This window comes from Mus caroli, unplaced genomic scaffold (genome assembly GCF_978045245.1).
Source record: "Mus caroli unplaced genomic scaffold, Mus_caroli_1 scaffold_17, whole genome shotgun sequence".
Classification (NCBI taxonomy): Eukaryota; Metazoa; Chordata; class Mammalia; order Rodentia; family Muridae; genus Mus; species Mus caroli.
Genome location: NW_028227272.1, coordinates 32465175 through 32481102, shown reverse-complemented (window position 1 = coordinate 32481102; position 15928 = coordinate 32465175). Strand labels below are relative to the sequence as shown.

The window sequence follows — 15928 nt, the reverse complement described above, 5'->3', positions numbered from 1 at the left end:
GCCAACCCCAGTTAAATGTTGTTCTTATAAGATTTGCCTTGTTCATGGTATCTGTTCACAGCAGTAAAACCCTAACTAAGACAATCGGAAACCACAAACACCATTAAGATTCTTAACAGTAGCAAAATTACAGTTGTGAAGTAGCAACGAAAATAATTTTATGGTTGGGGGTCACCACAACATGAGGAACTGTATTAAAGGGTGGCAGCATTGGGAAGGTTGGCAACCACTGACTAGAGACATTATCAAAAAGTGGGGAAGCTTGCCCTTGAATTAAGCAGTGGAGTGAAGGCCATATATGAGTTATCTCTGCCCAGGGCATCTGTCAACTCACGTTTCCTTTCTTGTGTGTTTTCTTGTTTGAGGTTTGTTTTGTTCCATTTCTATTTTAGTTTATTAGGAAAGCGGCTTTTATAACATTCTGTTCCTTCACCATCTACTTAAAGTGGAAAGAGCCCTGGTTTCTGGGCTGGGCCTCCGTGTATAGTGGTACTTTCCCAGAAGCCAGCCACAGGACTGGGGGACTGAGCAACCCAGAGGTGTTGATTGCTTTCTGCCTTTGCACACAGAGCATAGCGGGGCTCATATAGACTGTTCACCGCAGGATCCAAAGGCTTGCCCTCCCCACCGCAAAAATCCAGCTGGTCTGAAACATCCAGCCTCCTTCCTCTCCATCTCTGTCATCCTTGAGTTCTTTTGTCTGGCTGTGCCTGTGGCAAGGGTCAGAAGTTATCTTCTGCTACGGAGCTTGGGAGGTGTCTAGCCTGATGATGTCATACAGGAAGTCACAACAGGTCAGCAGGGATATGCCACCTTTGCCATTTTCCAAACTCAAGTCTGACCCTTCGGCACTGTCATTGAGTGGTGGTGAGTCACGGACATCAGTCCTCCCTGCTGCTAATTAATGACATACTGGTCAGCAGCTGAGATGCTCCCAGGTTCAGCTGCATAAATGTGCTGCCCTCTTGCCCTTACCCACAACCCCACTGGGCCTTTGAGCATCTCCAGTTTCTTGTTAGCCTTGGCCACGGTAGGCCAGAGTGGATGTGAAACCAAAGTGGACCAGGCCTGGTAAGAGACGTACATAGGTCAGGCTTAGTGCTGGCGCTCACTCATTGCCTAGCTGGGAGTTCTTGGGTGAGCTTCTGAGCTTTGGATCCTCCATTGATCTAGCTCTACAATGGGGATGAAGAGGATGCTAGCCCACTGGGTTGTGACTGCCCTGCATCCATTCTTCAGGTCCTCTAGGAGGAGGAGCCTCCAAGGCTTGTTTTCTCTCTGCAGGGCACAGACCGTGCCTGTGCTCCCCTTGTCTTGCATTAGTGCCCCCATGACCTCCTCTGTGCCCTCCCTCGCTTCCGCCCAAGCTCCTCTCCTAAGCTCCAGTACCACATGTCCAGTAGCTTACACAGCATTGCAGTCTGATTCCCCTCTCTTTCTGAATGAAGTGTTTAAAATAAAACTCAGCTTCTCTCTGCCTGATGGTCTGTGAGTAGCCCTCCCTCAGGCCCCTTTCTGAGCTGCCTGGCTCCTCAGTAGTGTGACCTGCACCTCGGCAAACATACTTCTCACATTCGTTATCTTGTCTACATCCACCATCCTGGATCAGGCTCTGCCTGGCCTCCTCGGTGTTTGTTGAAGGCTACTGACATCCCCTTGTAGATCCCTCTGACCTACAGTTCTTCCCTGACAACCAGCCCTGTCCTGCGCATTCATCCCGTGTATTCTGGGGCTCTGCATCTGTGGGTTCATCCAGTAGAGGGTCTAAGATACTTTCTCGGGGAAATGCTTTTGTATTGAATATGTACAGACTTTTTTTTTCTTTATCCCTTAAGTCATATACTATCACACCTACTTACATCTGCATTGTCTTCTGTTTGGCAGATAATTTGGAGCTTATGAAAGAGTCTCTGTAGGTATATGCAAATGCTACTCCCTTTCATAGAGGAGCTGAGAATCCCAAGATTTCTGTGTCCTGGTGTTTTTTTCTAACTCCAGTGGAATTCCTGAGGAATGACTGTATTTCACAGCAATGCAGCTGGGCAGTAATGCTTTCTTTGACTTCAGTAATTCTCTGCCATATCTGAATGGAGTCCCAAATGTATTGGCAACTAAACCCTTTTCCAAAGTAACGCTGGCTCTGGCTAATTTGCTTATAGTCTTCTCTCTTCTGGTTCTGTTTATTCCTCAGTCCAGCTAGGTAGAACCATAGAGTGGGTTGCAGGCGTGTGTCCTGCTGGAGACCTTGCTTCATCTCCCTTGGCCATCTGACCCTACTTGAAGCAGTAGCTTATGATCTTCCCCACACTGGGCAGCTTCTGTGCTTGTTCGTAGCCAAGGATTAAACGTGAAGAAGAACCTGTTGGGCAGCCTGACTGCATGTTTGCTAGAAGCTGTGGCCTCTTTATCTTTTCCTTGCACTGTTTTTCCTTTTTGACTTTAAAAACTCCAACTCTAAAAGCGTTTCTACGTGCTGCTCCCAAAGTACAGATCTTGCTAGGTGTAGTGGTGTCGAGGCAGAGGCAGGAGAATCTCTTGAGTTCAAGGCCAGCATGGTCTTCATAGTTAATTGCAGGACAGTCAGAGCCTCGCAGTGAGACCCTTTCTTACAGTGTGTGAGCAAGTGTAAACACACACAAATACACCCCCCTCATTAACTACTCAGTGTCACCCAGACGTGCTATGGAATCTTGTGATTAAATGGCACCCCAGGCATGGGTGTTTTCAAAAGACTGCCTGGGCAATGAGATTGCTTTTTTGCCTAAACGGAAGAATTAAATCTTTAGTGGTAGCCACACAGGTAGCGAATAGGCATCTTCAGCAATCAATGCAATGTCCAGACAATGCAAAGGCAATGTGTGCTCTAAAAATGTGAGCAGATTATAAACTTGGTAATATTTACAAAAACACCAAAGTCATCTTGAGTTTAAACAGATTTCCCTTGGGTTGTCTCTTAATCATCAAAGCCCACGAGTTGCTGCCGATGAGGGAACTGAGGTATGAGAAAGGCAGCAAGCCTCGTCAGGGGAAATGTGTAGGCTGAGAGGGGAGCTTGGACTGCAGCCCAGGGTCTGTCCAGAGCTCATGGGGTATACTACTTCAAGCCTTTGGTGGTGGCGGGGGGGGGTGGTGGTGGTGGGGAGAGGAATAGGAGGAGGAAGAAGAGGAGGGGAAGGGGGGGAGGAGGAGGATTATGCACACTTTGCAAGGTGTCTGAGTAGGCAGACAGGCCAATCTCCTTCCTCTGCAGAAATCTTAGACTGTCTCCTTCCTTGGTTTAAAAAAAAAATTCTAGAACCTAGCAGGTGTACAATTAAGAGATTTGTCAGAAAGTAGGATTCAGAATGGAGACAGGGAGCATATGGGCTGAGTACAGAGTTGGATTTCCGCCTGTGTTCCTAGGATTGTAAAGTTTGGTGCGGAGAAGCGATGCAATGAAAGAAGAGGATGTGTGCTATTAATCTTGTGGCAAATGTGCACTGACGTGAAGGAGATCAATTAGACAGGAAGACGGAACCTTGGAGAAGACAAATATTACTGGAACAGACAGAGTCAATTTGGAGAATGGAGTGAGCACGGTGGCTTTAGAGAGCTCCAGGGCTCCTGCGCAGTTCTATGTCAGGCTTATTCCTCTTGTGTTTCTTTACAACATCCCAAAACAGATTGGCAGGGAAACCGTTAGCAAGCACTTATTATGTGTCTGCTGTATGCCAGGTGCTAAGCTAGGTATTTAAAACACTTGGAAAGAAACACTCGGATACTTCTGGGGCCGAAGGGGCTGAAGGCACAGTCAGCATGACAGTACGATCAAGGCTCATAGGAAATAAGGACTTGGACATCATGGAACACCAGTTTGTATTTAAAATCTTTGACCTGGCTTGTCACCTTCTGTTCCCTGAAGAGGTCTGTAATTGTCACATCACCTACACTTTTCAAACAAGGAGCCTCGGGGGCTGAGTGTCTTTCTAGAAGCCACACTGCTCGTAATGGATACAAACACTGGGATCAAGGTCATTGCCAACCAGAGTCACCGGGCTCCTTTTCTTTCTATGTGTCCGTATGTTAGCGTCGGCGCTGTCTAGCTTCCTGGACTACCGTTTATGCTCTCTCCCTTCAGCCCTGTGTGTCTCTGCTCTGTAATTAGCTTTCCTGTGTCTTATCACCCAACAGTCTGTCCTGAGAATAGACTCAGAGTTGTATCGCCCACTCCAGCCCCATGTTGGAAGGGCATCTGCATTCTGCATTGTTCTTAGTACTGAGTCACGTAATAGTAACACAGCTTCCCTGGCTTTCCATTCCAATTCAGGGGTCTGGGCCTTGCAAAGAGAAAGAGAGGAGTCACATAGCAAGTTCAGGAGTGGGGAGAGGTTGTGCAGGCCTGTGGATACCTCGTCTCTCATGTACCATGAGAGCCACGGTCTCCTGACCCACATAAGAGAAATGGAGTCTGAGACTACTATATCAAGCCTAGGTGGGCAGCCTGAAGATGGGACACGAGACATCCAGGAAGATGTCCAAGGCCCTCGTAGAGAGGCTCAGTGTGTCCAAAAGTCACTCTTCCCACAGCTTAGAACGATGCATCCGTACATCTCAATTATCAATTAAAAACCCTACAGCCTATAGGAAAGGGTGGAATAGAAGGTGGGGCATCTGGGAGGCAGAAAGGATTCTGGGATAGAGCAGGTACGGGAGATTCGCCTGGAAAGGTATGACCACACCGACACTAGTACCTGAGAACAGGTGACCAGCCATGTGGCAGAATGAAGATTAGACTTAAATGGGTTCATCTAAGTTATGATCTAGTCAGAGAAGAGCCTAGCTATGTGGCTAAGGTATTTGTAAATATATTTTGAGTCTGAGTCTTAATTCTGGAACCATGGGGGTGGGAGAAAGAACCAGGCCAAACTTCCTACATTCTTGTGGAGCAGCTGTCTGGAGGGCAGCCCTGGAACCCCCGATGCCTGGCTTTTCCAAAGCTCTCCATTATTGTTTGGGCTGGTTCATACAGCCCTTTTACCCCAGTTGCACACCAGCTGACAAGGTTTTGTCCCATGCACGGAGGTGCAGGTTGGAGAGCAGTGTCTGTCCTTTCAGGTCCTGGCTGGGATGAACGTCTACCCATCAGAGTTCGAGAACATCAAGGAAGAGTACAATGTCCGCGGCTACCCTACCATCTGCTATTTCGAGTAAGTCTCCCCATCCCTTCTGGAGTGTGCTGCCCCCTGATGGCACTGATGTCCCTCGCTGAGCCTTTTTGTCTCCCGATTTTCACAGGAAGGGGCGGTTTCTGTTCCCGTATGAGAACTATGGGTCCACGGCTGAGGACATCGTGGAGTGGTTGAAGAAGTGAGTTGGGCGTTTGTGTTTGGGTCTATCAGGGATTGGGTTGGGAGCATCTTCAGTGCTGAGGGTAGCCCCTCACTCACAGGGCTGTGCCGGAGAAGAGGTCAGGGATGGGGAAGGCTGATGGATATATTGCCTGCATGGCTGATCTTCCCATGGGCACCTGTGGTAGGGAGTGCAGGAGCTATGAGGACTTGCTGAGCTGTTGATCTGTGATGATGGGGCCTGTCTAGGGTCTGCCCCTCCCTCTCTTTCTTCATGGGGAGGGGCTATCCAACCTGTTGATTCCCTTGGCATAGTCAAGTCAGAAGTCTTCCCTTTCTATTGAGAACCCCCTTCCCCCCCCCCCCCCCCCCCCCACTGTGTGACGGATGGAAGTATTTCTCACCCTGCATGTCAAGTTTGAGAGAGTTCAGTGGAGGTCTCTCTGAAAATAGGACTGTCACTTGAGTGCTTATTTAAAAAACAACACTGTATCAGATGCTGTGAAGCTACTCTGGAACACTGTAATGCCTTTGACTCTGAGACACCCCTTCCCAACTCTGCTTTGTGGCAACTGTCAAACCCTGTTTTATATTATGATTACATCTCTGGACATCAAATCCCACAGTTCTGCCAGCCCCACCCCTCACCTCAGGTAACATGAGCCAGGCCAGCTGCTGTGTCTTGTCTGTCACCCCACTGAGCATGCCAGTCTTCCTAACATAAGCCCAACCTCACCAGAGCCTTCCTAGAGCCCTCAGACTACCCGTTCCCCAGTACCCACCCTGCTCCCATGTGCGGTTATTTGTGCATCCATGTAGGAATGGAAGCTACAGTTTGGGGGTTCTGCTTTGTGGCAGACCCCATTGTAAGCACCCAGCAGAGCTTCTTGCCCAGTACTCTTGTTACTATAGACACTGACGGGAAGGTGGTTTTACCTTGTTTCATGGCTGAGAGATGGAGCATCTTGCCCGAGATGGTAGGTGGCAGGACAGCTGACCCAGCTCCCCAGGAGACACCCTGGCATCCCACTTGCTCAGAGTTCATCCCTTCTCCAGTCAGCAGCTCATTAATATATATTGGCATCTTTACCTTAGGGATCCCGAGTGCAAACCCTAGGGTTAAAGAATTAGTTATTCGTTAGAGGTTCAAGGCATGTATTTTCAGAAATTGTGAAAAGAATGGATTTTTGTATTAAAAAACCAAACCAAAACCCTAAGGATTTCTGTTGGAGTTCTGAAGGTTGAGGCCCTGTCTCTCTCAACTCCCAGGAGTCCAGGAGATGAAGCACCAGTCCACCTGTGTTTGCGTAGCTTTTATCTTTTGGAAGCATTTCCACATCTCCGTCCCTGATGGTTGCTTCATTTGCAGCCCCTGTTACTATGTGTTCATTGTCTTAACCTTCCCTTTCCCATTTCCCTTTTTCATTTGATAATAAGCGTGTACTCCCCTACAGCCTGACATATCTCCATCCGCCTTGGGAAAAGGTTTCAACAAATAGCAATCTCATTTGTCACCGGAGCATAAAATCTGCCTGCTTCCCTCCCCCGTCTCTAACCTTTTCTCATTTCAAAACACCCTGGCCTCTTTCTCTGAAGGATAAGGTTTTGTTTAGGGGTGGGGGGATGGAGGTGAGGGAGATGCATTCAGAGTGGCCAGCGATCATAAACATGGGGTTTTCTCATCAGTGGAGGTTCATTGTGGAGGCTGCGGTCTCTCCACTAGAGCCTGCCTGCTACCTATCCTCCAGCCTCTCTCTGCCTCAATATATCCACCTGCTCTCCCCCTCCCCCAGCCCCTCAACCCCCAACCCCACTGACCTGATCTGCCCACTTCCAGGCTGCCTGCCTGGATCACTTCTGACCACACCTTCTCCTTCCCACCTCCTCTCTTCTCCTCTGGGTCAGGGACCCCTGCTGTCAGCCCTGTGTATCTGTAGTCTCAAAATGCCAGAGAAGCTGCCAACTATCAGGAAGGAAAAATTGGGCTCCTTGAAGCCACACTCTAGACAGGTGTGAACACTCAGTGTTAGAGCACACCGCAGTGCCTTCCCCAAGTAGGAAGAGATAGGCCACTTCTTTCAAGACACACAGTGAGCTGCTGACCTCATGCCCCAGCAAAAGTCAGCCATGTACCCCTGTTGCCGACTACCTTGAATTTCTAAGTGTTTTTCTGAGTTAATGGTTTGCAAGTAAGCTGTTTCTCGTAGAAAAATACTTTTAAAGTGTGAGGGGAAGGTACTTCTGTGCCCTATTACCCAGAGATATTTGGAGGTGAGTTTCCTTCTAGACGTTCCACTGTGTGTGTCCAGCTCCATATGTGGTCCTCCTTGTCTCTTGTATTTTAAGTCTTTACGGGTTCCCTCAATCCTAGTGGGCAATATAGGACCTCATCTAACCCACTGCCCTGGTGCTAAGCTGTTCTCCAGGGTCTCTGTACAGCCAAGAATTAAAAGATTGGGGTATATCCATCCTGGCTGTTTGTCCCAGTAATGTCCAAAGTCCCAGAGAGAACCTGCCCTCCCTAGAATCAGGCCTGGCCTCTGTGGGCACAAGGGCTCTGGAGTAGACACTCATCATACGACCTGCACCCCCCTCGTCATTCTAGAGGTCTCTGAGTTGGGTGTGGCAGGCAGGTAGGGGGTGTAGACAGTCATCCATTTTGGCCTAGCTGTACACTTCAGCCTTTATTTACCAATCATAGGCAGACTGAATTAGCAGACACCAAGTGTTCTTGCCTCCTGCTGCTCCAAGTTGCATTTCTATTACTGTGACTCACACATCTCCCCAAGATGAGCTAATGGGTGGCCTTTTCAGTCCTTATGGGAGAGCCCAAGACAGATACTCTGTCTGATCTTTAGAGCCTGAAAGTCAGAGTCCTGGAAGGGTACTGAGGAGATGGCTATCATGCCTCAGCATTTATGTCCTTTACCTCACTGTTCTTGCTTTTTAAGTTGTGTGGATTTGTAAGAGTGTGTTGTGTTTGTGCGTACGTGCATGTGTGTGTGTGTGGCCTGTTCGAGAACAAATGCACGTGCAGAGGCCAGAGGAGATGTCGACTGTTTGCCCTATCACTCTCTGCCTTATTCCCGTGGAACAGGGCCTCTCAGCACATCTAGAGCTAGGCTGGCAGCTAGCAAGCCCCGTGAGCCTCCTGTGTCCACCTTCCAGAGTACTGGACTTAGTTACATAAGAACATGCCTGGCTTTTTATAGGGGCTCTGGGGATTTGAACCCAGATCTTCACACTGTATACTAAGCACTTTTATCCCCTGAGCTACAACCCCAGTCCTTTGCCTCATTTTGAGTTCAAGTTATCCGTGACTATCTAGGAATGTCTAGGTAGTCTTTTGTAAACTTACGGAGCATCTCCTACCCATTGTCCATATGGAAGGACCAGAGAAATAGCTGTAAAAAGGCCATTGTCTGGTAGATGTTTTAAGCTGGAGTTGCTTAGCTAGGCTCCTGGGGTCATAGGCATGACAGTACAGCTGCTGTCACCGCTGCTTCTGCTGTCTGCTGAGGAGAGTTACACAGGCTCCTCTTTGGAGTTTCTACTGGTTGTCGTTCCTTCAGAGATATAGAAAATAAATTATAATTTCTCTATTCAGAGGGCCTTTTAAATTTTTATTTATTTATTTATTTATTTATTTATTAGGTTAGTTTTTGAGAGAGAGTCTCACTGTGTAATCCCAGCCTGGCACTCAGTATGTAGACCAGGCTGGCCTAGAACTCACGGACATCCATGTACCTCTGTGTCCTTTAGCCAGGTTTCTTCATTCTTTACTTGGTGAGCCTTTATTAGCTGTCTGTTATGCGTGGGGTACAAGATATAGGACGGAGAGGGAGGGATCCTGTTTGTAGAGAGCTGGCTGCCTGGGTTGGCGTGGATAGCTCCTTCCGCTTTCTCGCCCCCTCTTTTGTGCACATTCTCCTACAAGTGAGCCCTTCCTGTAGTGTTCTCTTAATCCCCCAGTTGTTTGTGGCATGTGTGCTTCTCAGGAGCAATTATAGTGACAACCCCATTTTTACCCCAGCTTCAAAGATGTGGCTTCTGCTGCCTGGGTGATTTTTTTTTTTTTCCTAGCTCCGGAAATTGTAGCGACTTCTTTCCTTTGCATTTCCTGTTGTTTTCATTTCTGTGGGATTACTCTATGTTCAGAACAAACAAAACCCCTTTGTGGTTTTAGGGTAGTCTCTAAAGTGGGAGCTTCTCCGGATCTGGATCTTTCTTACCACGCTGCCAAGACATAGCTTTTGCATCTTATATTGTTAGGTTCTCAATAACTCTGGTGGAGTTTTTAAAATTACTTTGATTTTTTTTTAAACTAGATTACATTCATATAACTTTCAAAACCTCTAAGATACTCCAGTATGCATTGGGAGGCGTTAACTTCTGCTCTCTTCTCCCTTCCTGCTATCCCTGTCCCACCTAGAAGTAACAGCTTCAGCTTCTTTCTTGTTTTTTTTTTTTTAAAGATTTTATTTTATGTATATGAATGAGTACACTGTAGCTGTCTTCAGACACACCAGAAGAGGGCATCAGATCCCATTACAGATGGTTGTGAGCCATGTGGTTGCTGGGAATTGAACTCAGGACCTTTGGAAGAGCAGTCAGTGCTCTTAACCACTGAGCCATTTCTCCAGCCCCTCAGCTTCTTTCTTGTAAGGTCTCGGGGTCTTTTTTCCTAGCCGATGCAAACAGGAGCAGTTTACCTCCCCTCTTCATACAAGAGCTAGTAGATCATAGATGGCTGTGTGCCTGGCCAGCAGTCTGTCCATGCTACTGCCTGAAGAATACGCATTCCTCTTCGGCGCTCAGCCCTCCACTTGCAGAGACGGTTGACAGTGTACCTAACTCTCCCCTACTGAGGCGTATACTCCCTGACCCCTACTTTCTGCATAGCAAATCATCCACTATAGACAACGTTTTAAAATTAACTTATTACTGTGATTGAGCTAGAACCTCACTATGTAGCTTTGGCTGGCCTGAACTTGCTGTGTAGACTAGGCTGGTCTTGAATTCATAAAGATCTACCTGCCTCTGCTGGGATTAAAGGTGTCACTACCACATCCGGCTGCTGTAGATATTCATTGGGGGGTTGGTAGTTTGAGCCCAGATATAAGAAGCCAGATATCATGGAACTGGTGCCTGGCTGGTGATTTCCCAGTGCTTGAATCTACCGCCAGTACCTTCTTGTTATAGAATTTGGGGATCACGACCTGTGTCCCAAGTCCGGTCCTACCTCCCATCCTCAGTAAGCAGTGAAAGAACTGAATTAAAAGTGGAAAGCAGACCAATGTGGTAAAGCACACCTTTAATCCCAGCACTCAGGAGGCAGAGGCAGGCCAGCCTGGACTACGTAGCAAATTCCAGGATGCCAGAGCACATAGTGAGACACTATCTCAAAAAACAAAAACAAAAGTAAATAAGTGGAAAGCAGAAAGGGAGAGTTTTTTTTTTTTTTTCCAACGTGGCCGCATTGGGAGGAGCAACAAAGGGATTTAGCAACCCCTACCCCCACCCCACCCCAGTCTATTTTTGGGGTTCTGATGTGAGATGATTATTTGAATAGAAGACCAAGGATACTCCAAAGCAGTCCTGACCAAACTTGGTCCTGCCAACTATTGACCCATCGTCCTCTAGGCTTCAGTGTGTACTGTAGAACTGGATGAAATCTGTTTCAGGGAATCCCGGTTCCTGCTCCAACTAGCGCCCTTTCCTTTTCCCTGGCATGAGATTCCAGAGGAATTCTTGTGTCTCTGGACTCCCTTGTTCACAGTCTGATCGTCAGATTGAGAGCCTCAAGTATAGCTCTTTAGCCAGGCTAGTTACAATCTGACTTCGAGTAAGCAAAGCAACCAAAGGCTTTGCCGCACTCTCTCTCTGGAGACCAGCGAGACTGAGGCTTTTAGGGCAGCTCAGTCCACAGAGCCAGCATAGTCTTCATAGACTCTGAACCAGCTTGTGCTTCTCTGTGAGCCCGAGTCGCTCTTCTCTGATTAATTCTCCAGCCCTGCCTGCTGGAGCACTGCAGTGTTCCCTGCTGTCGGCACTTACAGGCAGGGAACAGCGCTTGTCTATTCACATTTGTCATCCAAAGGGTTTTTTTTTCAAAGCTGCAGTTGAGGTGCTTTGGCAAAGGTACTGGGCAGTAAAGCAGCAGGGCTCTCATGTCACCGACCATCTCATCCTGGCGGGAAGTTGGTACCTGGGAGCCTTCCCTCCACTTAGCACTAGGGGCTATAGACACTGATGTGTGGTTCTCTGTGAAGCAAACAGGCTCCTGAAAGATCAGGTAACTGCCAGGGTTTGGCAGCCAGTGAGTTGATGAGGGCTCGGAGAACGTTTGTTCTCCGCCTCTAGAAGGATTAGTAAGGCAGTGCAGATTCTGGTGGGGTGTATACCACCAACCTGGTCTCCCTCTGGCTCAGTGCTCACCTCCCCACCCCGCCCCCATTCACACCTTCTGCTTTCCCAACCAGAGAACTCTTTCCTGTCCTTTAGCCTCACTTCTTTCTTCCTCCTGTGTCTTACCAGTGGGTGGCTCAGAGCAGGGCATCCAGCTTCCACAGTGCTCACTGGGCACCGTAGCTGTTTGCTCTTGCCAACTCACTGGAAGTTTGCGCTACCTTGAAGAAGCTAGCAAACCCTCCCGGGGAAAATAAGATTCCCTGAGCTGTCTCAGAAAGCTGTAGCAAGCAACAGCCATGTGGCCATGCGCACTGGGTATCAGCTAAGTACCTTTCTGCTTAGGGAGGAGGCAGAGATGGGCAGGGCAGTCCCTCTCCATCCATCTCTGGATCCAGTTTCCAGTGCATAAAAGGCCTTGGTGTGGGAGCTATGTGTCCAGGGGGCTGGATTTGATTGGATAAGGGCTGTTCAGACCCCAGGGCTTGCTCTGAGCTCTGCCTGTTTCTTTGGTCTTCCAGTCCACTGCCACCACAGCCCCAGGTCCCCGAGACTCCCTGGGCAGATGAGGGCGGCTCCGTTTATCACCTGACCGATGAAGACTTTGACCAGTTTGTGAAGGAGCACTCCTCTGTCCTCGTCATGTTCCACGCCCCATGTGAGTGGAACGCTGCTGCCCCTACCTCCCCCTTCCCCAGAGTAGGACACTGCCTTGGGACTTGTTAGATAGGCAATGCAGTGGGAGCTGACATGGTGTCTGTCCTCAGCTCATGCACCTGTCCTGTATCTCCATCAGAACAGCACAAACGTCCTGATCAGGGGCTGGAGAGATGACTCAGAGGTTAAGAGCACTGGCTGCTCCTCTAGAGGTCCTGAGTTCAATTCCCAGCAACCACATGGTGGCTCACAATCATCTATAATGACATCTAGTGCCCTCTTCTGGCCTGCAGGTGTATATGCAGGCTGAATGCTATATACATAATCACAAGTGTCCCTTGGCAGAACTCAGAGAAGCTCCATCCCCCATAAGCTTGAGTGTCCTCCCTGAAGCCAGCAAGGGCTGAGGAGTCAGACCGGGTATGTCCTAAGATAACTGGCCCTCCATTTACCTAGGGTGGGTCCAAGGTGCAGAGAGGGCCTGCCCTTGCCTGGTAGCTGAGCAGGCAGTGAGGCTGACATCTAGAGTGCCCCTTGCTGGTCCATATGCCCAGACTGAGATGATCATAGAGAATCCCAGTCTCTGGTGCGCTCAAGAATGGCTAGAAGGCATGTAGCCTCGAGTCTTTCTGAGCCTGTGCCCTCTCTGTGCTGTGGAGAACAGAAGGTTGAATATGTGGCTTCAAGAGATGGGGGCTGCTCCTGAGAGGGAGAACAAAGGATGTCAGCCCTGTGTGGAGTTTCCAGGGTCTTCTGAGAAGGGCTGGCCACACCCAAAAGGAGATGAGCTGGCCTGGGACTAGGTATGCCCATATTCCATGTGAGATGCTCTGCCCTTGTAACCTTCTGCCTCCAGTTTGGGCCCAGTGATTATGAGTGGAAAAAGCTTATAGAGAAGAAAAAAACAAAAACAAACCAAGAATTCCGTGCTTCACAGATGAGTGCCAGAATTGCAGTATCGCAGTGTGAGAGGGGAGAAGACATAGAACTATAGAGACACCCCAGGAGCAGGAAGATGCGTGATCAGTTAATCCTGTGGGCGTAAGGTGTTCATGCTAACAGAGTGACTTCCGGATGGGTCGTCTTTCATCTTACCAGCGCAGTGGCACCAAATGAGTGTGATTAGCACTGCCTTGCAGATAAGATCTTCACAGAATGTCCACTATTTGTGAATCCTGTGCTGCTTTCGTCTTTACTGGCCGTTGAATGGGGATGGGAGGGACAACAAGGTCTAGCCTGACCCCTTGAGGGACTGTTACTATGAATTCCCCTAACATTTTATGTTTTTCTTAAAAGTGCCAAATTCAGCCAGATGGTGCTGGTGCACGCCTTTAATCCCAGCCCTTGGGAGACAGAGGCAGGCAGATCTCTATGAGCTAAAGGTTAGCCTGGTCTACAGAGTTCCTGGACAGCCAGGCCTACACAGAGAAACCCTGTCTCAAAAAGAAACCCCAAAACAAAACAAAACAAAACAAACAAAAGCCAGATTTTTGAGAATCCCGAAGAAAGAGTTTCCTGTGGTTTGTTTCTAGTTCTAGAAAACAGACAAAAAGCTCAAAAACATTTCTTTTCCCCAAGACTCTTTAGGCTTGAAGTCTTGTTTGGCCCTACTGCTTAAGGAGCAAAGCAAGATGGCATACATCTGTAATCCCAGCCCCTGGGGGAGTTTGAAGCCAGACTCCCTAGTACAGCGTGAGACCTTATGGGGTGGTACAGCGTGAGACCTTATGGGGTGGGGATTGTGGGTCTTAGTTAAGGGTATCCCTAAGGTTAGCGATACCTTAGAGATACTCACTGCCTGGACATCAGGCCGCACTGCCTCCATCCCCACCCACGCCTAAGGTAACATACACTTCCCTGGCCTGTCTCAGAGTTGTGGATGGAAGAACAACTTCAGCGTGTTCTCCTTCATGTGTCTGTTCTTCTGGCCAGTCAAGGATGCCCACTCACGCCCCGTCTATGTGTGCATCAGTGGTCCTTACCGCTGCTTTCCTGCATGGGGAGGGATGGGTTCATGCAGCGGCGTGGGCTCACTTCCTGCTGAGCTGCTTGCTGACGTCCGTCCCCTTAGACAGACACTGCTGGTGGCTCTGCATTAAATGGTGTACTCTCTAGACCATCTTCCCTCACTGGGATCTGTGCCTTTCAGCCTAGGAAGGGCTGAGACCTCTCGGTGTAAAGGAGAGTCAGAGCTCAGGGTGGGCTCCACGGGGAGCATGCTCTCTTAGTTGTCTGGCTTTGGACTTTGAGCCAGGGTGTTCCCAAAACCCCACCAAGAGGCTGAAGGCCTACAGAGTGATCCTGAGTTTCTCTCATAAAGAGATGGCGAATCCTGAAAGTCAAAGAGGGTTTCAGGTGTCAGTGCTAGGCCATGTAGAGAGTGGCAGGAAGGCAGACCCTCTCAAAGACATAGGCAAACTGAATTGGATTCTGTCACCACAGCAAACCATGGAGTCTGCTGAGCTCGGTTGGTTGGCTGTGCTGGGCTTGGTTCCTGGGCAGGGTTACAGGATCAGAGTGAGCTCTTAAGAAGTTGTTCAGTGAGTGAGTTGCTCTTCTGACTGTGAGAAGGAGAATGGAACAGGATGGGCCCACCTGGGGGAAGTGGCCTCGTGCATGCCCTGTGGCTGGGCCTGTCTGGAGAGTGTATACTTGGTTGTACTCAACATCTAAACACCAAGCTGTGAGCATCAAGACAGACTTTCAGAATTGCAAAGTGACAGACTTTCAGAACTACAAAGTTCATTGTTGCTTAAGAACAGCCAGCTAAAAGAGCTGGCTTTTTAAATTTTATTTTTTTAAAGATTTATTTATTTATTATTATATGTAAGTACACTGTAGCTGTCATCAGACACTCCAGAAGAGGGAGTCAGATCTCATTACGGATGGTTGTGAGCCACCATGTAGTTGCTGGGATTTGAACTCAGGACCTTTGGAAGAGCAGTCAGTGCTCTTAACCGCTGAGCCATCTCACCAGCCCAAGAGCTGACTTTTTAAAAACAGCACAGTAGACTGAAGGGGTGAAAGCTTACATGAAAATAATAAACAAACTTGTTTCGGATGACTCTCAGCAGTTTTATAGGTAACCAATCCAGGGACATATGGGGAAGAATGTCGAGCTTCCTCCCAGCCTACTCCCAGTGAAACATACAGTCTTTCCTTGCACTGTTACTTCCGTACGTGTGCTAAGAGCTGGGACAATGGTTAGTTCTGTCCTGGGCTCCTTTTGAGTGGCTAGGGAGAGAGGGCCTTCTGCTTTCCTCCCGACCTATGCCTACCCAAGCAGGAGAGCCAGGCAACCCTCAGCTGCCGTGGTGTGTCCTGTGTTTGGTGCCTGTAGCTTTCTTCTATGCCTGTATACGTGCCTGTAGACCATGCTCCTGAGCTGTTGGAGGGACAGGCATACGGGCCCTGGTTGTTGTGTATTGTCAGTCCTCTGTAGTCGGACTGACCTTGAAACGTGTTGGCTCCCAGCTTCCTCACCTTTCTGCCTCAGCTTGCCCAGTGACTTCTTGGTTTTTTTTCTCCCCCCATCC

General features: G+C 48.7%; 1 protein-coding gene across 3 annotated transcripts in view; it reads left to right on the top strand.

The window, feature by feature from the left end:
* Positions 1-15928, top strand: part of Pdia5 (protein disulfide isomerase family A member 5) — an 85703-nt gene that overhangs the window by 48118 nt on the left and 21657 nt on the right. For all 3 annotated transcript variants that reach the window (XM_021185452.3, XM_085832288.1, XM_029470301.2), the window contains 3 exons: positions 5095-5186; positions 5275-5346; positions 12257-12393. In XM_021185452.3, coding sequence (XP_021041111.1) covers positions 5095-5186; positions 5275-5346; positions 12257-12393 — 301 coding nt within the window. The remainder of the gene's footprint in view (positions 1-5094; positions 5187-5274; positions 5347-12256; positions 12394-15928) is intronic.